General features: G+C 42.0%; 1 protein-coding gene across 3 annotated transcripts in view; it reads right to left on the reverse strand.

The window, feature by feature from the left end:
* The window catches only part of epg5 (ectopic P-granules autophagy protein 5 homolog (C. elegans)), a 147,460-nt gene that overhangs the window by 43,006 nt on the left and 76,587 nt on the right, over positions 1-27,867 (reverse strand). For all 3 annotated transcript variants that reach the window (XM_078219496.1, XM_078219487.1, XM_078219488.1), the window contains exons 23-31: positions 26,450-26,689; positions 22,637-22,760; positions 22,389-22,530; positions 21,085-21,256; positions 19,862-20,027; positions 12,926-13,068; positions 6,588-6,744; positions 3,635-3,829; positions 700-913 (exon numbers count right to left, since the gene is read on the reverse strand). In XM_078219496.1, coding sequence (XP_078075622.1) covers positions 700-913; positions 3,635-3,829; positions 6,588-6,744; positions 12,926-13,068; positions 19,862-20,027; positions 21,085-21,256; positions 22,389-22,530; positions 22,637-22,760; positions 26,450-26,689 — 1,553 coding nt within the window. The remainder of the gene's footprint in view (positions 1-699; positions 914-3,634; positions 3,830-6,587; positions 6,745-12,925; positions 13,069-19,861; positions 20,028-21,084; positions 21,257-22,388; positions 22,531-22,636; positions 22,761-26,449; positions 26,690-27,867) is intronic.

The raw sequence follows: 27,867 nt of genomic DNA on the forward strand, positions 1-27,867 counted from the left end.
TGGATGAACTTTTCAGTGTGATCTATAGTATAACAGCAGGGATATAAAAAAAGACTTAATCGAACAGCCAATGGGAAACGACATTGAAACTGCTGCCTCAACTTTCATTTGTCTTCGGATTTCACAAAATACAAAATTCATCAGGCTGAAGGAAGGGAAATACTGGACCAGAAAAATGTATGTTGCGGGGGTAGCGTTCATGTTCATTTAAGACTGACATAGGACTGAGATATAAGAACATAAGAACTAGGAGCAGGAATAGGCCATCTGGCCCCTTGAGCCTGCTCCGCCATTCAATAAGATCATGGCTGATCTTTTTGTAGACTTAGCTCCACTTACCCACCCGCTCACCATAACCCTTAATTCCTTTACTGTTCAAAAATTTATCTATCCTTGCCTTTAAAACATTCATAGGAATATTATAACCATTAAAACATGAAAATACTTCCAAGCAAAATGAACATTATTTTTCCAATATCCATTCCTGTCGTAAAATACATTTGAGTAACAGCTTGACATATGGAAGCAAAATATTAATTTCTTCCTGATAGAGCTCACCTACGTGGCAAAATCCCAATGACATTCAAACAGTCCAATCAGACAAAAGTGAACTGGATAAGCAAAACAAAATCATTCAGGTTTACCACTTAAAAAGTCACCTTCGATTTCTGTGAAAATTCCTGTTAATAAAGAGCTTACTCTGCATCAGAAGTCTGAGGAAGTCACTATAGTGATCAGGGAACTGATATTGTAGAACATACATCCAGTGTTTGCAAAAAATGTTAAAAGCCATTTGAACTTCTTCCTCTGGTTGGAAGCCACACAAAATGAGGGCTATATGAATTATCTCCAATAGCCGAGTCCGCTCAGACATAACTGGCTTGGTAGAATTCAACCACAGCACAAGGTCAAACTGCAATATAAAAACAGAAGTCAATTTTTATCTTGGTAGGATCCTAAATCTTGATTAATACATACATCTATGTGTAGTTGCTTTTGAGCACAGTCACTATTTCTGGGGAAACCACATGTTACGTATGAAAATAGTATGATAATCCACATAGATGGCAATGTACATCAAGGGAAAACAATCAATCTCAAACTCTGTTCCATGTCATGAAGATAATGACTTGGATACAAGCAGCAGTACTTTCATTGCTGGGTCAAAATCCAAGAATTCCCTGCCTGACACCTTTGTGGGAGCAGCATCAGTAGATTTGATATGTTGTTTAAACTCATGAGAGGTTGGGACAGGATAGATAGAGAGAAATTGTTCCCACTGGTGGAAAGATCAAGAACCAGAGAGCACGAATTTAGTTAATTGGCAAAAGAACCAGAGACAGGATTTTTTTTTAATGGAGCAAATAGTTAGGATCTGCAATACCTTCACTGAGAGTGTAGATTCAACTGTGGCTTTCAAAAGGGAATTGGCCAATTATCTAAAGAGGAATAATTACAGTGTTATGGGGAAGACAGTGAAGTGGGGTTAGCTAAGTCACACCTACAGAGAGCTAACACAAACAGAACAGGCCAAACTGCCTCCTATACTGTAACCATTCTAGGACCGTGATGACCACAAGGTCTGAAAATGCTCAAAGAGAAGGACTTGATGAAAACTTGGATTTAGTGAGGTAAACAAAAAGAATAATGGCTTTCCCTGTGTAAAAATCTGCTTGTGGCAAATGTATTTTTCTATCAAGGAGTGTGAAAAATCATTGCAGTAAAACCAGTTCTGTAGAAACATCATATGGACTCGAAATATTCACTGTGTTTCTCCCTAGATGCTGCCAGGCCTCCTGAGTTTACCCAGCTTTTTCTGTTTTTATTTGAATAAACATTGGACTTAGTTGTCACCCAAGAGGGGAGGCGGGGTAAAGAAATATGATCACTTCCTGCTGAGTAAATACAAAATGTAAATTAATGTGCTGTCATGCAGATCCTTTTCAGCCAATGTGAGTTCATAAGATAGCTTTGGCAATCCTAAGGTTCAGAATGAGAATAAGAATTGACGGCACGGTGCAGAGTGGTTAGCACTGCCGCCAGGGACCCTGGTTCAATTCTAGCCTTGCGTGACTGTGGAGTTTGCATGTTCTCTGTGTCTGCATGGGTTCCCTCCGGTTTCTGCCCACAGTCCAAGGATGTGTAGGTTAGGTGGATTGGCCATGCTAAATTGCTTCTTAGTGCCCAAAGGTATGTAGGTTAGGTGGGTTGAGTGAGTTGGTGGTTGAATGGAGCTGGTGCCGTCAGCATACATGTGGAACCTGATGTGATGATGTCAATGAGGGACAGGGACCAGGACCGGACTGGCAATGACTGAAGTGAAGAGTGTAACCAGCAAAGTGCTGTTGCACTTAGTTATTTAATGAAGAAGTGGATGGTGAAATCAACTGTGTAAAGTCTGCAAGAGAAGATTGTGAATCAATATTGCACAATGGTCACAGTAAGAGAGGATTGCATTTACAATTTTGAGGAAAGCCATTTAGGTGCTAACGTAGCGAACCCGTATATAATTAATCACCTCTCCAGGTCACTACTTTTCTCATTGGCACATCAGCAACACTAAGTTAAATTCTGAACTGTGATGCAATAAACCTATTAAATGGGCAGCATGGAGGCACAGTGGTTAGCACTACTGTCTCACAGCGCCAGGGATTCGGGTTCAATTCAGGCCTTGGGTAACTGCGTGGAGTTTGCACATTCTCCCTGTGTCTGCATGGGTTTTCTGCGGGTGCTCCGGTTGATTGGCCATGCTCAATTGTACCTTTGTGTAAAGGAGATTAGCAGGGTAAATACGTGGGGTTACGAGGATAGGGCCTGGGTGGGATTGTTGTCAGTGCAGGCTCGATGGGCTGAATGGCCTCTTTTTGCACTGTAGGGATTCTATCAAGATTATTTTGATAGTATCTTTCTCTCTTGTAACTTCCAGTACTGTTAAGGACAAAAGCAGCAATATCCTCAGAGTACAATCACTCCCAGTGTGCTCAGTACATATCCCAGGATTCTGTACCAAACAGCATTTGGGAGGACATCACCATAGGATTGCATAAAACCCACAATAACCTCCCAAAAACAATTGCAATAAATGCAATTCTACCAGTGTCGCGACATCCCAAAGACAAAACATAAGAAATTTGGATACGACAACTGAAAGAAAGCAGACAGAGTTGCACCATGCCACTAACTTGGAAATCCTCAACTTGGGTAAAAGTTTTGATTCAGTGATAGGGTAAATACAAAATACAGGTTGGCACAGTGCCTAGCACTGCAGCCTCACTTTGCCATGGACCTTGGTTCAATTCCAGCCTTGGAAGACTTTCTCCCCGTGTCTGTATGGGTTTCCTCCGGGTGCTCTGGCTTCTTCCCACAGTCCAAAGATGTGCAGGTTAGGTGGATTGGCCATGCTAAATTACCCCTTGGTGTCCCATGATGTGTAGGTTAGGGGGATCAGCAGGGTAAATATGTGGGATTACGGAAATAGGACCTGTGTAAGGTGCTCTGTCGGAAAGCCGGTGCAGACTCGACCAAATGGCCTCCTTTTGCACTGTAGGGATTTAATGATTCTAAAATGGTTAGATAATGAACAGCACCTACGATGAAACTAGATTTCAATAGTTTTAAAAATGAATAATTTTACCTTTGTTAGTAACATGAAGATGACATCCCCACTATCTGTGTGGAGGACCTTGACAACTTCTTCGTAAAGACTGACAAATTCATCTGGAGATATATTTGGAGTGAAGTACGGTGACAAAAGATTGCACAGTCTTCTATTCTGAAGAACTTTTTTCAACACCGTTTTGCTTTCAGTTTTAGCACAACTAAGAAAAACCTGAATAAGTCACAGAGAAAAGTATTCAAATTTTATTCTACCAATTGAAGATTGAATAACCAAATTATGGAGTAAATATAACTTAATATATGCATTAAAAAACTGCTCAATAATTTAAGTTGAGAAAATTAGAAATTCTAACGTGTTATGTTCACAGTGCTAGACTTTAAGTAACCTTGAATTTACTAATTCGAAACACTGATGACACTATTAGGATCCTTGTAAGTTCAAAGGGGACACATTACCATTAGTGATGTTATTGTCCAAACACTTCATGGCTGCAGCAAACTTTCCTCTTGATTTGCAAGCATGCATTAACTCAGTTAAAATAAATGGGCTAATGCCTTTGTAAAAATAGTGAGAAAGAAGTTTGACGCAAACCCTCAAGGGCAATTAGGGATGAGCAACAAAAGCTGTGCTGCTGTGACAAACAGAATAAGAAATATGACCCTTGAATTGGACCTGCTTGTTCTGAATTATGAATCCTGTTCATTCTCTCACTAAATTCCCTTCTCCCTTATTTTAATAAAGCTTGTTTATTTTAATTGGGTTTAATCATTTTTGTTGAGGGCGGGGGGACATTGGCTCATCTTGCTTCGTCGTTGGCTTTCTTCTAAGCTTTCCCTGTCCAAGTCTCAATGTTATCCAACCACTGGATTTTTCTTCTTCCTCTTCTGTGGTTACCCTCAATAGTATGACTTCCCCAAGCAAACCAAGGGAGAGGTGACCAAAGTAATAAATAGCTTTGACTAACAATTCCCCAATTTGGCTGGTCAGAAAGTTAGATGGCTCTTGGAGGCTGATGTTCGACTACTGGGAGCTGAACAAAACAACCCCGATCACAGCATCCATGGCAACAACCACCCCCAAGACCATGATGAGGCAGGCCCTCCAAGCCAATTATTTCACTGTGCTGGGCATCAGCAACGGATTCTGGTCAATCCCTTTAAACACACAATGCCAGTACAAATTTGCCTTCATGTTCCAGGGCCAGCAATACATGTGGCCCTGCCTATCCCAAAGATCCCTCAAGGGCAATTAGGGATGAGCAACAAAACATTAGGGGGCGGCACGGTAGCACAGTGGTTAGCACTGCTGCTTCACAGCTCCAGGGACCTGGGTTCGAATCCCAGCTCGGGTCGCTGTCTGTGTGGAGTTTGCACATTCTCCCCGTGTCTGCGTGGGTTTCCTCCGGGTGCTCCGGTTTCCTCCCACAGTCCAAAGATGCGCGGGCTAGGTTGATTGGCCATTCTAAAATTGCCCCTTAGTGTCCCGGGATGCAGAGGTTAGAGGGGTTAGTGGGTAAAATATGTAGGGATATGTGGATAGGGCCTGGGTGGGATTGTGGTTGGTGCAGACTCGATGGGCCGAATGGCCTCTTTCTGCACTGTAGGATTCTACGGATTCTATGATCCACAATTCCCCATCCATTTTACACCAAAGGTTAGCTAAAGGGTTGGAAGGGTTCTCAAAACCCAAATGCCTAATCCAACACATGGATGGTCTCTTCCCCCAGACAGAGAGCAGATGGGAACAGCTTTGGCTATTGAAAGAGCTGTGAACCTCTTCGCCACATTAGGACTAAAGGTAAAGCCCAAAAAGGCATACATTGAGATCTCAGATTTCATACTTGGGAACCGTAGTGACTTTAGGGGAAGCATGAAATTGAGGGGAAACACATCGAGTTCGTAACCCACTTGCCCCACCCAGAGATGTGGGCTCATTGCGTTCCTTCAAAGGGTTGATAGAGCATTGCCAAAATGGATGGTTTTGCCACAAAAGCCACCCTCCTGTCAGACCTGCTAAAAAACAGCATGCCGTGGGAATGGACCGAGCAGCATACAAAGGCTTTATCGGAATTAAAGCAGGCCCTAGCGAAGGCCTCACGCTACAGATGCCAGACTTAGAACTCCACTTTGCGCTAGAAGTTGCTGCCATGGATGCAACACTTGTGGCTGTACATCTACAAGAGCACCATGGGAGACTCGGATATGTGGCACGGTGGTTAGCATTGCTGCCTCACAGCACCAGGGAGCCGGGTTCAATTCCCGGCTTGGGGTCACTGTGTGGGAGTTTGCACTTTCTCCCTGTTTCTGCGTGGATTTCCTCCGGTTTCCTCCCACACTCCAAAGATGAGGGGGTTGGGTGGATTGGCCAAGCTAAATTGACCCTAGTGTCAGGGGGGCTAGCTAGGGTAAATGCATGGGGTTATGGGGATAGAGCCTGGGTGGGATTGTGGTCGGTGCAGGCTCGATGGGCCGAATGGCCTCCTTCTACATTGTATGATTCTATGATCTATGAAATATTCAATCCCTCCACAATTGACAAACAGTGGCAGCAGTGTGCACCACCTACAAGATGCACTGCAGGAATTCACCAAGATTCCTTAGGGAGCACCTTCCAAACCCTCGACCATTACCATCTAGAAGGTCAAGGGCAGCAGATATATGGGACAAGGGCAGCAGATATATGGGACAAGGGCAGCAGATATATGGGAACACCACCACCCGGAGGTTCCCCTCATTCACTATCCTAACTTGGAAACATATTGCTGTTCCTTCACTGTCACTGGGCCAAAAACCTGGAATTCCTTTCCTAACAGCGCTGTGAGTGTACCTACACCTCAGCACACCATCATCTTCTCAAGGACAATTAGGGATGGACAATAAAATGCTGACCTAGCCAGTGGTGCCAAGGTCCCAAATGAATTTTAAAAATTGCTGTAGATATTTGTAACATATAAAAAAACAAATTATACCTGTCCAAGAATTTCTATACATGATGTAAAGAACTGTCTTGTTGGTGGATGTCGCTGTGTTTCATCACAGACAAAAGACACAATCTCATAGAACAAGGAAATGCCCACTTTCTGGTAAGTGTCTGTATGATGTAGCTTGAAGGCATTTACCAAGGCCCTGGAAAAAAGCCATAACATGAGTGAGGAAAACAAGCAAAATATGAAGGCATTTTAGAAATCTTAAAGAATGTAACTGGTAACAAAAGTTTAAATACACGTGTTTTCCACACAGACCACACACGCTTAGAAGCACATGCATATATGGTAAAAATTGTTTCCACTAATTAACAAATCATTAACAAGGGGGGAGTTTTTCAGGAATTACTCAAAGAATGAAATGGGAGGTGAAAATATTAGAGTTAATTGGAGTAAAAGCAAAATATTGCAGATGCTGAAAATCCAGAATATAAAAGATGCTGGAAATACTCAGCAGGGGGGCGTGGCATTCCTGTGACCTTACACACGAAGTGGGGGGAAAAAACAAAAATGCAACAGTTTAAGTGAAATGTGGTGAGAATGGGAAGAACAACAAAATAAAAGGTCTGTGATAAGGTGCAGGGAAGGAGAGGTAAAATGACAAACAATTTCACAGTGGAAGCCCAAAAGGAATTATAATGGGACAAGAAATAAAAAAATGTCTAGAGAACACCAAGTATATGAAAAAGAAATAGGTAAACAAAACATACCAGCAAAGAAACATCAGATAAAATAGGGGCAGAAGTTATGATTTAAAATTGTTGAATTCAGAAGGTTGTAAAGCACGCAGTCGAAAGATAAGGTGCTGTTCCTTCTGCTTATATTGAGTTTCATTGGAACACTACAGCAGGCCAAGAACAGAAAGGTCAGAATGGGACAAGGTGGAGAATTAAAAATGACTGGCAACTGGTAGCTCAGGGTCACGCTTGCAGATTGAATGGAGGTGTTCTGCAAAGCGGTCACCCAATCTGCGTTTGGTCTCTCCAATATAGAGGAGACCACATTGTGAGTAACGAATACAGTATAGCATCTACTGCTCGCAAGAGTTACATTCCTGCGAAACATCGCAAATAGCAAAATCGCAAACAATTAACATTTTTCAACGAGGCTCAATCTGATAGGTTTCAGTAAATTGTGGTGCAGTACCAGTATACAACAGACAGGGGAGCCTTTGAGCAATCCAGGACATCAGTGAAGATTTCAAAATTATTTCAGCTGCACTCCTGCTCCTAGAATAATAATCATTTGACTCAACAAAGTATCTCGATTGCCACTTTAAAAAAAAAGAGTGCAGGCAAGAAGATGAGCCGCTGCATTGACTTTGTCAAGAAGCTTCTTCCCAACTGGATCAACACACCAACTTTCAGCACCAGCCAAAAGCCCCAGGAAAAAGAGAGGGGTAGAAAAAATGCGGACAAACGAACATTGTGCTCACAGAAAGTGCAAAACACAGGTAAATGAAAACGTGGAAAGCAAGTCACAAAATACAGGACTTAGCAGCATACTAAACTGAGTGTACAAGTAAATCGCTATTTCTCCTAGGAGTGTTTGAGGTCTAAAGAGGTTTGGGGGTGACTTAGGAATGGACCAGGATGTCATGGAAGAAATGGCCCCTTTGGAACGTTGAAATGGAAGATTAGGGAAAGATGTGTTTGGTAGTGGCATGATGCTGGAAGAGACAGAAATGGCACAGGATGTGCCATTGAATGCAGAGACTGATGGGGTGGAAGGTGATTTTAAGTAGGAAGATGATCTTGCTCATTCAAGCACAGTGTTGGTCATTAAGTAGATGGTGCTGGCATTAAGATAGAGCTGAGTGGTGACATATACATGTGGAAACTGAGGGCCCTATTTTACCATTTTGATTCTAATGGACTTGAAACTGGGAGTGTTTCAGATCAGACTTTCAGACCCATTCTTAGGTGCCACTGTACGCACTTTGTCTTTAAAAATATCAGCGATTCCGAATCGCGCTGCACAAGCCTGTGGGTGGGGCTTAACGCATCGGAAATCCTGCAGCTCCGATCGGTGCCTCCAACTGCGCATGTACAAAGAAAAATGATTGAATGCTGTTCCCTTGCCACATCCCTCCCGAGCCAGATAATGCCTCCTCCTGGCCCCCACAGACATTGCTCCACCCCCACAACTGACCCTGTTATGCCCCCACCCCGCCGCTCAGACCGATTGCGGGCCCCAACTCCCCTTCCCCTCAGGCAGAGTGGCAGTGGACCCCCCTTCCCTCCCACTGACCACAGGCAGAGAGGCAACGGGCCGCCCCCCCCCCCCCCCCGATCTCAAGCAGAGTGTCAGCAGACCCCCCTTTCCCCCCTCCCCCCCACCGAGCGTCCGAATCGGAGTTCTATGGAGCATGCCTGTTTCCCACCGATTCTGGATGGGCGAACGCAGTGGTGAGGGGGGCAAGTGCCAGTAAAGTTGGGCGTGCAGCCCATTAAGTCAGTTTAAATGCCTGCAAATGCATTTAAACTGCCATCGTGCCCGTTTCAGGCACGGTCCCAGTTGCGGCTATTTATGGGCCTTGATAAAGAGGGAACCGGCGCGGAGGCAGGCACGGATCACGCTATTCACCTCATGGCCGACTTTACCAAGTTTTCACGCCCGAAACCGGGCGCAATGCGATGGTAAAATTAGGCCCCGAGTCTCTATCTGCAGATGCTGCTACTGGTGGTTGGGGGGGGGGGGAAACAGGGGTTAAACTTAGAGAATTTTGGTACTAGTTTTACCTTGAAAGGCAATCCTCTTGCACTGAGATGGTTTGCTTGTGGAAGGGGAAATGCAGTATTATTTGGGGCAGTTCACTTGGATCTAGTGATGATCCAGATACTGACAAAGGATTGCTTTTCTACTGTCAATGCAATTGCAAATTTGATTGGTGAGACCACATCTGGAGTATTTGTACATTATTGGAGTTCCTTGTATAAGGAAGGATGCAAGTAAATTGGAAGAAGCTCAGATTTACTAGACTAATAGCTGGATCGGTATGTGGAAAGGTTGGACAGGCTAGGCCTGTATCTGATGGAGTTACATAAGAACATAAGAAATAGGAGCAGGAGTAGGCCATCTAGCCCCTCGAGCCTGCCCCGCCATTCAATAAGATCATGGCTGATCTGACGTGGATCAGTACCACTTACCCGCCTGATCCCCATAACCCTTAATTCCCTTACCGATCAGGAATCCATCCATCCGCACTTTAAACATATTCAGCGAGGTAGCCTCCACCACCTCAGTGGGCAGAGAATTCCAGAGATTCACCACCCTCTGGGAGAAGTTCCTCCTCAACTCTGTCTTAAACCGACCCCCCTTTATTTTGAGGCTGTGTCCTCTAGTTTTAACTTCCTTACTAAGTGGAAAGAATCTCTCCGCCTCCACCCTTTCCAGCCCCCGCATTATCTTATAAGTCTCCATAAGATCCCCCCTCATCCTTCTAAACTCCAACGAGTACAAACCCAATCTCCTCAGCCTCTCCTCATAATCCAAACCCCTCATCTCCGGTATCAACCTGGTGAACCTTCTCTGCACTCCCTCCAATGCCAATATATCCTTCCTCATATAAGGGGACCAATACTGCACACAGTATTCCAGCTGCGGCCTCACCAATGCCCTGTACAGGTGCATCAAGACATCCCTGCTTTTATATTCTATCCCCCTCGCAATATAGGCCAACATCCCATTTGCCTTCTTGATCACCTGTTGTACCTGCAGACTGGGCTTTTGCGTCTCATGCACAAGGACCCCCAGGTCCCTTTGCACGGTAGCATGTTTTAATTTGTTTCCATTGAGATAGTAATCCCATTTGTTATTATTTCCTCCAAAGTGTATAACCTCGCATTTATCAACGTTATACTCCATTTGCCATATCCTCGCCCACTCACTCAGCCTGTCCAAATCTCTCTGCAGATCTTCTCCGTCCTCCACACGATTCACTTTTCCACTTATCTTTGTAAGAGTCGACTTGATTGAAACATAAGCTCCTGAGAGGTCTTGACAGGGTGGTTGGGGAAAGGATGTTTCTTCTGGTCAGAGTATCTAGAATGAGGGGCCACTGTTTAAAAATTAGGGTTCACCCATTTAAAACAGAGATGAGAATTGTTTTTTCATCTCAGGATTGACTCTGTTTGGAAACAGAAAATTCTGAATAATCTCAGCAGGTCTGGCAGCATCCGTGGGGATAGAAACAGAGTAAACATTTCAAGTCCATATGGGTCTTTTTCAGAACTAAAGAGGGGTTGAAATATAATGGATTATATAGTTGCGGGGGGGGGGGGGGGTAGAGGTCAGGGATAGGTCAGAGCTAAGGACAGATTTGACAAAGATGTCATGAGACACAAGACAAAGGGAGTGTTGCATTAAGGACTAAAGAGCTGTTGATGATGGCATAAAGGTAAGATAGCAGAATGGAAAGCAAGACTGAGGAACATGTGATAGATGTCCCAGCAGGGGTGTCCATCTGGGATCCTCCACATCTTGTCCCTCTGACTCCACGCCTTTGCATTGTATTCACTATACTCTCTGGCCTTCTCCTCTCTGATGATGAATGATCTGTACTCAGCAAAGGACTCAATTTCATTCCCTTACGTCCTCACCTCAATGAATTTCAATGCCGAACTTTTCTTTGTCTCCATGCTCTCTTCTTTGGGCAGGAGTCGATCCCCTTTCATCTGCCTTTTTCCTCTATCTGGACCCTGCCCTGTGACCTCTTATCTGTTCTTGATCTTTTTATTGAGACCTATTCATTACAAAGCCACGACTCCTACAGTTACCTTGATTACAGCTCCCCACACCCTAATCCCTGTAAGGACTCCATCCTATTCTCTCAAATTTTCCACCTCCACTGCATCTGCTCTGATGATGCCACCTTTGAAATGAGGGCTTCTGACAAGTCTGCTTTTCTCTTCAACCGATGTTTCCTCTCCACTGTTGCTGACAGGGTACTCAACACCCCATCATCTCCCCCCCACAGGGCCATCTGTCAACTTGTTCTTCAGTGTTGCTTTCATTGAACATTGACCTTTGTTCCCCTATTAACACATTCTGCTATCTTACCTTTATGACGCTATCAGCACTTCTTTAGTCCTTAATGCCACCATCAACACTCCCTTTGTCTTGTGTCCATCACATCTTTGTTAATTTCTCCTTAACTCTGACCTATCCCTAACCTTCTATTCCGCTGCACCCTATATACCCCCACCAACTATATAGTCCATTACATTTTTACCCCTCTTCAATTCTGAAGAATAATCATGGACTCAAAACGGTAACTCTGGTTCTATCTCCATAGATGCTACCAGACCCGCTAAGTATATCCAGCATCATCTGTTTTTATTTCAGATTTCCAACATTCGCAATATTTACTTTGATTTGAGTGCCTTCGGAACTCTGCTTCCTGCAGTGAACACAGTAAGAGTTTTTTAGTCCTGCAGTGGAAGCAGAGTCTTGGATATTTTTAAGGCAAACCCAAATGGATTCCTGATAAGCAAGAATGTGAAGTTGAAGTTACAATCAGATCAGCCATGATCTTATTGACTCGTGGAGCAGGCACAAGGGACCATGTGGCCTACTCCTGCTCCTAATTCGTTTGTTCATATGCTTTGGCTAAAAATGTCCCAGGTTGGAATGACTTAGCATCTCTCAAGTTCACTTGGATGAGGCACCAGACGCTAACCTATCTTCAAGACAAAGTTTTTGGAAGAGTCGGGTTTTGGAGGGGGGGGGGGGTTATTGTCCAAAATATTCAACATTGTGGTAGAGAAAAGAGATTTTCCTACATCTTTAGATCTTACTGCTGACAAAAATGGATCAGAAAGTAACTTTCAAGCAGCACTATGGAAAAATCACTAAACAGAAACCAATAACACTGATAGGACAATAGGTAGAATGATGTGATGTAGGCTATAATGCCTAACAAGTTAATTTAGTTACAGAGCAGTAGGGACAATATCAAACTGCAACAACACAACCATAAAAAGTTTAAAACAAATGTATTTCTGTAGATATATTAAAAACATCATCACTATGACTGCATCTTACCAGCAACTCAATGATGTGGAGGCTGTGACCACAAAATGATGTCCCAATGATCAGTAATGCCACATACAAGAACTTTAACCCCTTATCTCTATTAAAAAATAAATAAACTGACATTTGTCCGCGTGAATAAAAGGAAATGAAAGACTTAAAACATGCCTGCAGAAAGTACATTCCATCAGGTGGCTAAAGACGACATTATTTAACTTTCTTTTTAATACCACAATTACATTTTCTAGAAAATAACAAAGCAATATTTCTTTTTGTGATCACTAACTTACGTTATAAAGTTTTCCACATGTACAGCAGCTTCAGCAATGTTTTGAGGAGGAGGCTTGGCAACATCGGTTTGCAACTGCTTAATGTCTTTACTTAAAGCATCAATTTGTTGTCTGATAGCATTATTCTGGTACAATTCTTTACACTGAAATGTGAACAGAAATTCATTAACTCATTTTAATTATTTTGTCAAGATGATTTAGATAAACTTGTACATCTGAAATTTAACTTTTCCTAACTTGCATGTATTTTTAATTATAGTTCCATACAGCAATATGCTTGTGTTGATATTAATATCTCAATATTGCTATTTGTGTAAAATTTACAGGACCAAAAACAGGTCAGTTAGTCCATGTGATCCATGTCAGTGTTTATGCTTCACAGGAGACCTCTCACCTTAAGTCATCCAACTATATCAGCATACCTTTCCATTCCTTTCTTTCTCATGTATTACCTAGCTTTCCTATCAAAGTGTCGAGGTGATTTATGTAAAATACTTCATATGACAGCATATTCCATATTTTAACCACTGTTTAGTCTTTACCTGAATTCTCTATTAGACTTACTAGTGACAAGCTTACATCTGTGACTCCTGGTTTTGGACACCACCACGTAATGCTGTTTAATGTGTCTTGTAAGTGATATCTTTCACATGTATTGGTGAATTGATTAGTATGAAGTCTTGAAGCAGGCTTGATAGTTTAATTAAACAAATCTATGAATTTGTTATGAATTTTACACTTATTTCCTGGATAGTGATTAGGATTTCCAGATGTGTCCTTCTCCACAAAGTTAACACAACCAAACTCAGGTTGTTGATTAACAAAAATGTAGTTTCTACATAAATTGTATACTATAACAAGTATTAATGAACTGCCATAACACAAATACTGCAAATAAATGTTTCCTTCTCTTTTCTTTAATTAGTTACTACATTCATAATAAAATAATAGCAGACTTGAAATTTTACCCTAAATAGTAATTAAATTCAAGTGACAGCGGTGTTTAATTTCCAACTGGGGCCAATCACATTACTGCAGTAATTACATTTCTAAAGTAACATCTTCCCATTTTCAAATCTCCCCATGGCCTTGACAGGCCTCCCCCACCAATTCTCCGTTGTTTCCTTCAGACCCACAATCTTCTGAGATATCTGCACTCCTCCAATTCTTGATGAGATCGATTTCAATTGCTCCACCACTGGCGGCCACAAGTTCAAATGCCAAGGCTCTAATCTCTCCATATCTATACTTTCCCCTCCTGTAAGATGCTCTTTAAAATCTCCCTGGGTTAAGTGAGTGGGCAAAGATCTGCCAAATGGATATAATGTGGACAAATGTGAAATCCGGCATTTTGGCAGGAAGAATAAAAAATAAGCTTATTATCTAAATGGTGAGAGATTGCGGAGGTCTGAGATTCATAGGGATCTCAGTGTCGAAACAAAGTGAATGAGTTGATGGCACAAATCAGTACAAATGGGTATGATCTAGTGGCCATTACAGAAACGTGGTTGCAGGGTGACCAGGACTGGGAACTGAATATCCAGGGGTATCAGATTTCGGAAGGATAGACAGAGGAAGGAAAAGGAGGTGGGGTAGCTCTGTTAATTAAAGATAACATCAGGGCGGTAGTGAGAGACGATATGGGCTCTAAGGAGCATAATGTGGAATCGTTGTGGGTGGAGATAAGGAATAGTAAGGGGAGAAAGTCACTGGTGGGCGTGGTCTATAGGCCCCCAAATAATGGGACTAAAGGTAGACAAGTCCCCGGGCCCAGATGGAATGCATCTCACGGTACTGAAAGAAATGGCAGAAGTAATAGCATTATTGTGTGCAATTGGTTGTAATTTATCAAAATTCGCTGGACTCTGGGGAAGTGCTGATTGGAAAACAGCTAATGTGACTCCACTGTTTAAAAAAGGAGGTAGACAAAAAGTGGGTAACTACAGGCCGGTTAGCTTAACGTCCGTAGTTGGGAAATTGCTGGAATCCATCATTAAAGAAGAAATAGCAGGACACCTGGAAAAAAATGGTTTGATCAAGCAGACGCAGCATGGATTCATGAAGGGAAAGTCGTGTTTGACGAATATACTGGATTGTTATGAAGATGTCATGAGTGCAGTTGACAGAATGGAACCGGTGGATGTGGTGTTTTTGGATTTCCAGAAGGCGTTCGATAAGGTGCCTCACAAAAAGTTGCTGCAGAAGATTAAGGTACACGGAGTTGGGGGTAAAGTGTTGGAGTGGATTGAGGATTGGCTATCTAACAGGAAGCAGAGAGTTGGAATAAATGGGTGCTTTTCTGGTTGGCAGTTGGTGACTAGTGGCGTGCCGCAGGGATCGGTGCTGGGGCCTCAACTGTTTACCATATACATAGACGATCTGGAGGAGGGGACCGAGTGTAGGGTAACAAAGTTTGCGGATGACACAAAGATGAGTGGGAAAGTGAATTGCGTGGAGGATGCGGAAAGTCTGCAGAGAGATTTGGATAGGCTAAGTGAGTGGGCGAGGATCTGGCAGATGGAGTATAATGTTGACAAGTGTGAGGTTATCCACTTTGGAAGGAATAATAGTAAAATGGACTATTATTCAAATGGTGAAAAATTACAACATGCTACTGTGCAGAGGGACCTGGGGGTCCTTGTGCATGAATCGCAAAAACTCAGTTTGCAGGTGCAGCAGGTGATCAAGAAGGCAAATGGAATGTTGGCCTTTATCGCGAAGGGGATGGAGTATAAAAGCAGGGAGGTCTTGCTACAATTGTACAAGGTACTGGTGAGGCCGCAACTAGAGTACTGTGTGCAATTTTGGTCCCCTTATTTGCGGAAGGATATATTGGCCTTGGAGGGAGTACAGAGAAGGTTCACCAGGTTGATACCGGAGATGAGGGGGTTAGCTTATGAGGAGAGATCGAGTAGATTGGGCCTGTACTCGTTGGAGCTTAGAAGGCTGAGGGGAGATCTTATAGAGACATATAAGATAATGAAGGGGCTGGATGGGGTGGAGGCAGAGAGATTCTTTCCACTTAGAAAGGAAACAAGAACTAGAGGACACAGCCTCAAAATAAGGGGGAGTCAGTTTAGAACAGAGTTGAGGAGGAACTTCTTCTCTCAGAGGGTAGTGAATCTCTGGAATTCTCTGCCCATTGAAGCAGTGGAGGCTACCTCGTTAAATATGTTTAAGTCACAGGTAGATAGATTTCTGATCAATAAGGGAATTAAGGGTTATGGGGAACGGGCGGGTAAGTGGAACTAAACCACTATCAGATCAGCCATGATCTTATTGAATGGCGGGGCAGGCTCGAGGGGCTAGATGGCCTACTCCTGCTCCTATTTCTTATGTTCTTATGTCCTAGAAACAAAAGGCTAGTATGCAGGGACAGCAAATAATTAGGAAAGCTAATAGCATGTTATAGTTTATTGTGAGGGGAATTGATTACAAAAGTAGGGAGGCTATGCTCCAGGTGTACAGAGCACTAGTGAGATCATATTTGGAGTACAGTGTACAGTATTGGTCACCTTATTGAAGGAAAGATGCAACACATTCAATGTTTTTCATTTGGTAATATCGTCATATTTTCTATGTACTGGAAGACAAGCTGTTGAGGGGTTCTAAGTATGGTCATTGGAATAAGTGACAGGGTGGCTGCAAGAATCTAAACTGACAGTAGGAAGTGGTTTTGATATGGTAATAAACCAAGAGGAACTTCTGTTTTTCACAAGACAGGAGTGGTTTTGAATGGATTGTTTTAGTTCAAAGGGAGTCACAGAATGTGGGGGGGGGGGGGGAGATCTTCCAAGAGGGAGTTCCCAGCGCATTTTTGGGGTAATCTTCAAATCCAATGCCACGGAGCCAGGAAATTATGGGCCATTAACTCAGTTTCTCTCTCCACAAATGCTTCCAAACTTGCCAAGTTTTTCCAGCATTTTCTGCTTTTATCACAGACATAAAGGGTTGTGCATTCAGCTAGTGACATCAAAATGGGGCATGCATCGCACTGCTTGACCTTTTTACTGATTTTACCATTGGGCCCACATAGTAGCTGGGAGAGCAACTTCCCTCTACAGCTTAGGGCCAAGGTAGGATCATACTTTTTCATGCAGTCAGTGGCGAACATCTCTGCTTTGTCGCTGACCTCAAGATCCGGATTATTGTTTCATAAAGTGCTTTGCAGCAACGTACGGTAATGAAATCTGCATGATGTTTGTTTATCATTTATTTCTTTACAACAATGAAATATCCTTCAAAGGTAGTTAAGTGGCAATGAAGTGCTTTGGGAAGTCCTGAGAATAGAAAGGCACTATATAATTGCAAGTTCTTTCATTTGTACTAACCCATCCACTTTAGCTGAAAGCTTTTAATTATGCAACTGCCATTATAAAGGTGTGATTGGATCCAGTTTCAAATCCCCAGTCAATTTAGGAGTCTTTGAGTGATTGCAAGTGAGAACAAGTACAAGGGATCAGTGCATTGATTTAGAACATAAGAACATAAGAAATAGGAGCAGGAGTAGGCCATCTAGCCCCTCGAGCCTGCCCCGCCATTCAATAAGATCATGGCTGATCTGACGTGGATCAGTACCACTTACCCGCCTGATCCCCATAACCCTTAATTCCCTTACCGATCAGGAATCCATCCATCCGCGCTTTAAACATATTCAGCGAGGTAGCCTCCACCACCTCAGTGGGCAGAGAATTCCAGAGATTCACCACCCTCTGGGAGAAGAAGTTCCTCCTCAACTCTGTCTTAAACCGACCCCCCTTTATTTTGAGGCTGTGTCCTCTAGTTTTAACTTCCTTACTAAGTGGAAAGAATCTCTCCGCCTCCACCCTATCCAGCCCCCGCATTATCTTATAAGTCTCCATAAGATCCCCCCTCATCCTTCTAAACTCCAACGAGTACAAACCCAATCTCCTCAGCCTCTCCTCATAATCCAAACCCCTCATCTCAGGTATCAACCTGGTGAACCTTCTCTGCACTCCCTCCAATGCCAATATATCCTTCCTCATATAAGGGGACCAATACTGCACACAGTATTCCAGCTGCGGCCTCACCAATGCCCTGTACAGGTGCATCAAGACATCCTTGCTTTTATATTCTATCCCCCTCGCAATATAGGCCAACATCCCATTTGCCTTCTTGATCACCTGTTGTACCTGCAGACTGGGCTTTTGCGTCTCATGCACAAGGACCCCCAGGTCCCTTTGCACGGTAGTATGTTTTAATTTGTTTCCATTGAGATAGTAATCCCATTTGTTATTATTTCCTCCAAAGTGTATAACCTCGCATTTATCAACGTTATACTCCATTTGCCATATCCTCGCCCACTCACTCAGCCTGTCCAAATCTCTCTGCAGATCTTCTCCGTCCTCCACACGATTCACTTTTCCACTTATCTTTGTGTCATCTGCAAACTTCGTTACCCTACACTCCGTCCCCTCCTCCAGATCATCTATATAAATGGTAAACAGTTGCGGCCCGAGTACCGATCCCTGCGGCACGCCACTAGTTACCTTCCTCCAACCGGACAAACACCCATTTATTCCGACTCTTTGCTTCCTGTCGGATAGCCAGTCCCCAATCCACTTTAACACACTACCCCCAACTCCGTGTGCCCTAATCTTCTTCAGCAGCCTTTTATGGGGCACCTTATCAAACGCCTTTTGGAAATCCAAAAACACCGCATCCACCGGTTCTCCTCCATCAACCGCCCTAGTCACATCTTCATAAAAATCCAACATGTTCGTCAAGCACGACTTTCCCCTCATGAATCCATGCTGCGTCTGATTGATCGAACCATTTCTATCCAGATGCCCTGCTATCTCCTCTTTAATAATGGATTCCAGCATTTTCCCTACTACAGACGTTAAGCTGACCGGCCTATAGTTACCCGCCTTTTGTCTCCTTCCTTTTTTAAACAGCGGCGTAACATTAGCCGTTTTCCAATCAACCGGCACTACCCCAGAATGCAACGAGTTTTGATAAATAATCACTAACGCATCCACTATTACCTCTGACATTTCTTTCAATACCCTGGGATGCATTCCATCCGGACCCGGGGACTTGTCCACCTTCAGTCCCATTAGTCTACCCAGCACTGCCTCTCTGGTAACATTAATTGTATTAAGTATTTCTCCTGCTGCCAACCCTCTATCGTTAATATTTGGCAAACTATTTGTGTCCTCCACCGTGAAGACCGACACAAAAAACTTATTTAAAGACTCAGCCATATCCTCATTTCCCACTATTAACTCCCCCCTCTCGTCCTCCAAGGGTCCAACATTCACTCTAGCCACTCTATTCCTTTTTATATATTTATAAAAACTTTTACTATCATTTTTTATATTAATTGCTAGCCTAGCTTCATAGTCTATCCTTCCTTTCTTTATCGCTTTCTTAGTCTCTCTTTGTTGTTTCTTAAATTTTTCCCAATCACTTGTTTCTCCACTATTTTTGGCCACTCTGTACGCAGCTGTTTTTATTTTAATACTCTCCTTTATTTCCTTCGTTATCCACGGCTGGTTCTCCCTTTTCTTACAATCCTTGTTTTTTGCTGGAATATATTTTTGCTGAGAACTGAAAAGGATCTCCTTAAAAATCCTCCACTGTTCCTCAGCTATCCTACCTGCCAGCCTGCTCTCCCAGTCTACCTTAACCAATTCATCCCTCATCCTATCATATTTCCCTCTGTTCAAACAGAGGACACTGGTTTGAGACCAAACTTTCTCCTCTTCCATCTGAATCAGAAATTCGACCATATTGTGGTCACTAGACCCAATTTCTAAGATTGTAGCAGATACTTTATTCACTCAATGCCACATTATTGATTAGGTCAATTTTTCTCAATGTTCTTAAGGCATTGAATTAATTATCAGGTTCGGTTTGATTTCACATTTTAGTTACATTATGTAGCATACACATGGAGAAATAATTACCAACCTTGACAGAGATTTTTGCTGCTCCTTGGCATATGTGATTTGAAGAGCTACCTCGGCATTCTAGTTTCATCGTGATTTGCTCTTCCCGGTTGCTGTACAATTTTGGTAACGTGTTCAAAAGCTCACTGTTCAGCACTGTCTGCTGGCACTCCCATTGGGCTGCAATTCTGAAGAACCAAAAAGATTATTTTGCTTTTTTCTCCACCTCAAGTCACTTTTAACAATTTGTTGTGTACCTTAGGAGATTAGACTTACATACAGCAAATTTGCCATTAAAAAATAAATAGCACAAATAATTGAGAAAATGTGGCCATTAATGGGAGTATCTTGCCAAAAAACAGAACTGTAGATTAATGTACACACCAAGGAGAGAACAACATAAAATATCAGGAACAGAAGTCATCCTGGTAAGCTATAAACCAATCTTGTCATGGTTTATAAATCACAACCTGTGATTGCACCTTGGTTTGAACCAACACTTGACAACTAGTCCCTTCAGCATGCTCATAGTTACAGAACTCTTCAGGGGACAGAGTCCCTAGATATTTTTCAACTGCTCTTACTAATGTACTTTATTGATACCATCACGGGAGTGTTCTTTTCACTATCAATTCAAACATTTGAACTGAAGTAGTACAACTGAAGTAGCTCTTGAGGCTGTTCTGCCATTTAATAAGGTCATGACTGATCTGTGGCCTAACTCATTTGCCCCATATTCCTTAATACCTTTGGTTAGCAGAAATCTATCAATATTAGATTTAGAATAACTGACCCAGAATGAACTGCCATTTGGAAAAGGGAGCTCCAAACTTCTATCACTCTGTGTAGAAGTGTTTCCTGACTTCTCTCCTGAAGTCTAGCTCTAGCAGGTTGATCAGGCATGACCTACCCTTCACAAAGTCATGCTGGCTCCCTCTGATCAACTGGTTCTTTGCAAGGTGTTCAGTTACTCTACCCTTAATTACAGACTCTAGTAATTTGCCAAAAGGAAAAGTTGGGCTACAAATTTCTCGTGGTTTTCTTAAACAACAGATGACGTGCATGTTTCCAATCTAAATGGTCTATTCTCAAATTTATCTAAAATTTTAAAAACCTTCAGAATCAACTTGTTCACATTATTTTGAACTGAATTTTCCAGGTAGCAAGGACACTTTATTTTTCATGCAAATGTGAAAAGCTTAAAAAGGCCCTTTCAAAGGCTAACGAATGCTGCAAGTGACTTACTTTGCCTGCTGTCGTAAGATGTTTAGATTTCGGTGAATAAGTTTGATTGCCACTTTTTTGTCTGACAAACTCATTTTGACAATATCTGGAACAGGAGCTTTCATATACTGCAGGGACACAGTAGGTACGGGGGCATCATGAGTCTTCAGATTGTTAAAGATTCTGTCTTTTGCTAAAAGGGAAAGAAAAATACCATCACCAAAGTATGTGTGTGTGTGTGTGTGTGTGTGTGTTTTCTCCTGTTCTTCCAAATAAGAGACGAATGCTATCATGGAAAAATGATATCGAAATACAACTCTGTTGTATTTCAATTACATCATCGTATTTTCCTTACCAACCTTTTATGAACAATACATATTATACATTTCTTAACATTATCATCCTAGGGCTAACCATCTTTGGTTGCCTCATCAATGATTTTCCCTCCATCATAAGGTGAGAGATAGTAAAGTCAGCTGACAATTGCACAATGTTCAGTAGCATTTGTGGTTCCTCAGATACTGAAGAGTCTGTGTCCACATGCGGCAAGAGCAGGACAACATTCAAGCTTGAACTGATAAGTGGCAAGTAACAAGTGCCAGGCAATGACCATCTTCAACAAGATAGAATCTAACAATCCCCCCTGGAAATGCAATGGCATTGTCATCACTGAATCACCCATTATCTGGGGGCTATCTTGACCAGAAATTGAGCTGGACCAACCAAATAACTACTATGGCTACAAGGTAGGCAAGTAACACCTTCTGACTCCTCAAAACCTGCCCACCATCTACAAGGTAGCATGTAATAGAATACTCTCCACTTTCCTGGATGGATGCAGCTCCAATAACACTCAAGAAGCTTGACACCATCCGGGACAAAGCAGTCCCCTTAACTGGCATTCTTACCAAGACCTTAATCATTCATGCCCTCCATCACCAATGCACAGTGGCAGTAGTGTGTACCAGCTACAAAATGTGCTGCAGCGACTCACCGAGGCGCCTTCAACAGCACCTTTCAACCCTCCAATCTCTACCATCTAGCAGGTTAAGGGCAACAGATGCATGGGAATAAAACCCATGTTCACCCTCAAGCCACACACCCCTCCGAGTTCCTTCACTGTTACTGGGTCAAAATTCTGGAACTTCCTTTCTAACAAAACGGTGGGTTTATCTGCACCACACAGAGTGCAGCAGTTCAAGGTGGTGGCCCCACTACCACCTTCAAGGGCAACAAGGGATGGACAACTGGCCTAGGCAGCAACGCCCACATCCCATAGAAGAAATTTAAAATATGATCTGAACATAGCACTTTGAAACACTTGCCTGAAAGTGAATCAATAAGGTTATTAGAACTTGATGTTCGATAGGTTGTGAAAGGTTCATAGTGGGGCTGGGTCCAGAGATTCAATGTCTCTTGAAATTCGTGTTTAATACGCTCATTGTCAACATATTCAGTCCAAAGATCCTAGATAAATAGAAAACAGTCTTGTAACAATCACATTCAATCAGACTCATTTTATTTTCTATTTGCTATTTGGTGAATTCATTGCTCGATAAACATGAAGATTTACCTGCTGGTTCTGCATGACCTTTGCCAATCTATGTGTATCATACTGGACAGGTAGAGAAGGTAGATAAAGATCTGTCTTTTGTAGATTCATATCATCCAGCCAAAAGGCAAAAACATGGAAAAGCCTATTAAAAAGATAAACATGCATTTATGTACCATCTTACGTCCCAGAGCAAAATGCTTCACACAGAGAGTTGGTTTTGAATCACAGTAAATGTCATCAAGCAGGTAACCACAACAGTATCTTTATCAGTAACATTTCACAAACAGGAAAGAGATAAAATTACCAATTAATTTCTCACTGGTATTGATTGGATAGAAATCAGCATTATTTGAATGTAGTAATGCAGGAATAATAGTTGGCCATTTATTCCCTTCAGCTTATTCAATGGTTGATCTATGACCTATCTCCAAAAGCCCATATTTGCCATATATCTCCCTTTGATTAACAATGATCTATCAATTTCAGATTTAAAATCTAGAATCAACTTTGTTTGCGGAAGAGAGTTCAAACTTTTACAATCTTGTGTGTCCAGAAGTGTTTTCTAATTTCACTCTTGAAACAGTCTGGCTCTAACATTTAGAATGTGCCACTAGTCTTCGACTTCCCAACTGGTGAAAAAGAACCCACTCTAAATTCAAAGCATCTGAAAATTAATATTTGAACACAGGTTTGTCATAATAGGTTGCTTACAGTATGTGCCAGGATTTTAAAAAGAAAACTCAAGGGAAAAAATATTTCAGTACATACAGGTATGTGCCTTCACAGAACACAAACAACAATACAGCACAAATATTAACTATTTACATTTATCAATAGGGGACAAAGACAACAATACAGACAGAAGTCTCACTAATTGTAAAAACTCAAAATATTCCTCACACTGCTGTCACACATTGTCACTGGTGTCTCGTGAGCTGTCACTTTCTTCAATTAGCACGTCATCCTCACTGCCACTAAGGGCGTTACTGATGTTACATTTCTTGGATGTTTCACTATTCGCCACAGATTTCTCATTGACTCACATTACCCTGGGTCTCTGGATTATTAGCCCAGTGACAATACCATTACACCTCTGCTTCCCCTTAGAAAGGGAGTTAAGGAGGGAGTTCCAGGACTTTTACTGAGTAATTTTATCTGGTCACCCTATTATAGAAAGGATATTATTGAACTAGAAAGAGTGCAGAAAAGATTTACTAGGATGCTACCGGGACTTGATCGTTTGAGTTATAGGGAGAGGCTGGATAGACTGGGACTTTTTTTCTCTGGAGCGTAGAAGGCTGAGGTGATCTTATAGAGGTCTCTAAAATAATGAGGGGCATAGATCAGCTAGATAGTCAATATGTTTTCCCAAAGGTAGGGGAGTCTAAAAATAGACTTTAAGGTTTGAGGTGAGAGGGGAGAGATACAAAAGGGTCCAGAGGGGCAATTTTTTCACACAGAGGGTGGTGAGTGTCTGGAACAAACTGCCAGAGGTAGTAGTAGAGGCGGGTACAATTTTATCTTTTAAAAAGCATTAGACAGTTACGTGGGTAAGATGAGTATAGAGGGGGATATGGGCCAAATGCGGGCAATTGGGACAAGCTTCGGGGTTTAAAAAAAACAGGGCGGCATGGACAAGTTGGGCTGAAGGGCCTGTTTCCATGCTGTCTATGACATTAATAGTGAAGGAACAATGCTAGAGTTCCATATGAGAAGGATTATGGTTTTGGGGGGAACTTGCAGGTAGTGATATTCCTCTCTATCTGCTGCCAGGAACTGATAACACACCATTAGGGTTGGGACTTTTAGAAAGAGGCCAACTGGACACTTTGGCCGTACTTTCTTGAGCCACAATTACATCTCTTCTTCATACATCCATTCCTTATAACGAAAGTAAACAAGAACTCTATGAGGAATTTCAATCTTTGGTATCATTTTGTTTAACAGATAAGTTATGGTGGCAGTTTTTGCACTCAGAACAATGTGCCAAAATAGCAGTGCAGTGAATCTTCTCATGGCTAAATATTTTTATTGCTCCATGGTCTTGCTTGATGGAACATCAGAAGTTAAGGCAGTTTTGTCCATTGGTCTAAGTTTAAAACTCCATTTTTCCTTTCATTAACCATGAACATGTGAAATTGAAACATCTTTGTTTTGTCTGGCATTTTCTATGCTTTCCTGGTTCAATACATATGTTTAACCCATGCCTTTTCAGACATCTGTAGCAGTAAGATATCCACTTGTCAAAATGAACAAAACCATTTTCTGCTGCTACTCTTCACGCACAGTCGTTTTGGTATCAACTTACTCAATTTTTCACCTCTTCTTCCAGCTGTGGCTACTTTGCAACATACTTATGAAAAGTGTGCTTGCAGTTTTCTATTTTCACTAGTTTTTCTTCTTGCTGCTTTCAATCCAATACAATTTTGTCAGGTGACAGAACAAAATGTCTTTCAGCCATTCTATATCTCCATGCTCTTTGGCATACCTTACCACTTGCAGTTTGAATCTTATGGCAAGAGCAAAGCTTATTTGTCTTTACTCACTGGGTTTGTGCTAACTGCTGGTATGTGTGTATAACTTCGAACAATGTGCTAATCATCTGAGCAGCAGGGTATGTTCAATCTTGGGCAACGAAAAAAAATGCATTTTTCTGGTTTGGCAAAGAAGACAATATAAATTTCTCCGGTGGAAAAATAACTTCACATTATCAGAGATAGACTATAGTGAGAAAGGAAAACATGGAAAAGTTCAAAGGGCAGTATTTTAACCTTAAAAAATGGGCAGGCTTGGGATAGGTCGGGGTTGGTTAAATTAAAAAAAGTCTACCTCTTGACTTCAATGCACTTCTAACCTTCCCATTTCAGCTTTGAACAAAGACTGGAAGTTGGGTAACCAACTTGATCCAAGGAAATGGATTTTAACTTTAAATATGATAATAAAGCTGAGAGTCTCATTGTCATGCACCTTGGAAATTCACAGCTGTCAACTGGGTTTCTCTAATATAGGGTAACTTGCCAGTTACCTTGAGGTAAGAACATGGTGGGTTCAGGAGTTAAGTGCCTTCAATCTACCTCAAGCGTCTGCACTCACTAACCATTCACCTCGCACCCAACCGCAAACAAGGCCTTTAGTCTCCTAATCACTCTTTACCATGTCCCGATCCTTGCTCCCCAGAGGCTCCCCCACTTCACTCCCTCCCAACTCCCCTAAGACCAGTCCCCAAATTCCCCTGATTTCACGATCCCCTGCCTCCACTCAATGCTTCCCTAACTTGAGTTGACTCTTGTCCTTGGTGTGGGCTTACTTGCAATCCTGTGGCTTCCAGTGACAGACTCCCTACCTAATAAAGTCCCAGCCTGTAATTAAAAGTTGGCCTCTGAGTGGGGGAACATCCCAAATTGTGGGCTTCCCTCAACCTCTTTACTGATCCATGGGAGCTGACACGTGAAGGAATAATTCTGCACAAAATCTCAATATGATGGAACAGCTGGGACACAACTAAGAAAGACTAGAGTAATCAAATAATGTGATGGTTCATAGCCTGAAGGAGAACAGAGGTACAACAAACAAAAAATCATAAAATAACTCTCCTTCTGCCCACCCATTTCAATCTTCTATATTCTGCATAAATAATACTTTATTCAATATTCAATCTTGTCCAATAGACACTATTCAATTCTGGACTGTTATCCTTCCAGGACTAGTTTTGTCTAATGGATTGTACTGTTGGCCAGATGACTAAGAGAAGGCAATTGGTTGTGCGGGATGCTTTCTAAAAATTATGCGTGGTAGTTTCACGAAACAAATTCTATTGAAATAATTTTATACCTGAGCAATTCTTTGTGCAGCTCTGGTGATGTCATGGATTCAGGCTGGCAATTTCTGATGTTCTCATTCAATGTTGAGATGTTGTCAGCATGATCCATATTCTTCTGGATCTTTACAGCCTTACTAGCTGCATGATGAAAATCGGCTATTTCAACAAGACGCTTTTTCATTTCTTTCAGCAAGTTGGAGTGCGAAGTGCTATGGAAATATCGTTTTCCAATACAGCCACTTACAGGCAAACTGAAACAAAAAATAAACTTGTATTTTCTTTCAAGTGCAAATAACACAATTAAAATTGTGCTCATATTAGTGACATTCACATTACTTGTTCCAAAAGTGACAGATTGTACTCCAAAGTATATTTCACCATTTCAATTCACATTCTCATTTTTATATATATTCATATATATTAAAATTTTCTAGCATTCTACAATCCCAATCAGCTGATTGACACCTGAACTGAAGTAATGATAAAGTGGTAGTAATAGAAATGGTAGAAAAACAGAGATTCAAAGGCGACAAAATTGAAAAGAAAATTTACTCTGTGGTGCCTCAAGTCTGGTGCTGGATTTGCACTTTTTTCTCTCGGTCTTAATTTGAAAAATGGTAACAGATTTATGCATAGCTAGAAAGGGGCAATCTGAAGCTGAAAAACAGGGAGCAACACCACAATTCTGAGTAGTAGGAGACAGCAGCAGACTCCACTTTCTTCATAGTCAGGAATGGAGCTACAGAATGGGCTTCAAAGAAAAGACAAGGAACAGACTTCGAGCAGGTGTAAAGTAACCAAGACATTAAATAGGGAAAGCAACAGGTTGTTTATTGTGAAGATACTGTGCCTTTAAGAAATATATTTGAGTCATGCTCTTGTGCAGCATCTGTTGCAGCAGTGCTATGCAATGGGAGCGGTTTTGTCTGGATCTGGCAGCACTGTATTGTTACTGCAGCAGCTTAATTGCTTCTATTTGATCGAATGTTTGTTCTAATCTGGATTAATCCTGTTCTTGGTGCTCCCCTGGCGTTTTGCAGAGTTGGGCTTGATTAGGATGATTGACAGGTAGGGTCATATGACTATGGAGCTAGGCTTACACAGATAATTCAAGCTTAGTTGCCCTTTAGATGTTTTGATTTGATTTGATTTATTATTGTCACATGTATTAACATACAGTGAAAAGTATTCTTTCTTGCATGCTGTTCAGGCAAAACATACCATTCATAGAGAAGGAAACGAGAGAGTGCAGAATGTAGTGTTACAGTCATACCTAGGGTGTAGAGAAAGATCAACTTAATGCAAGGTAAGTCCATTCAAAAGTCTGACAGCAGCAGGGAAGAAGCTGTTCTTGAGTCGGTTGGTACGTGACCTCAGACTTTTGTATCTTTTTTCCGAAGGAAGAAGGTGGAAGAGAGAATGTCCAGGG

The sequence above is a fragment of the Mustelus asterias genome, chromosome 1 (genome assembly GCF_964213995.1).
Source record: "Mustelus asterias chromosome 1, sMusAst1.hap1.1, whole genome shotgun sequence".
Classification (NCBI taxonomy): Eukaryota; Metazoa; Chordata; class Chondrichthyes; order Carcharhiniformes; family Triakidae; genus Mustelus; species Mustelus asterias.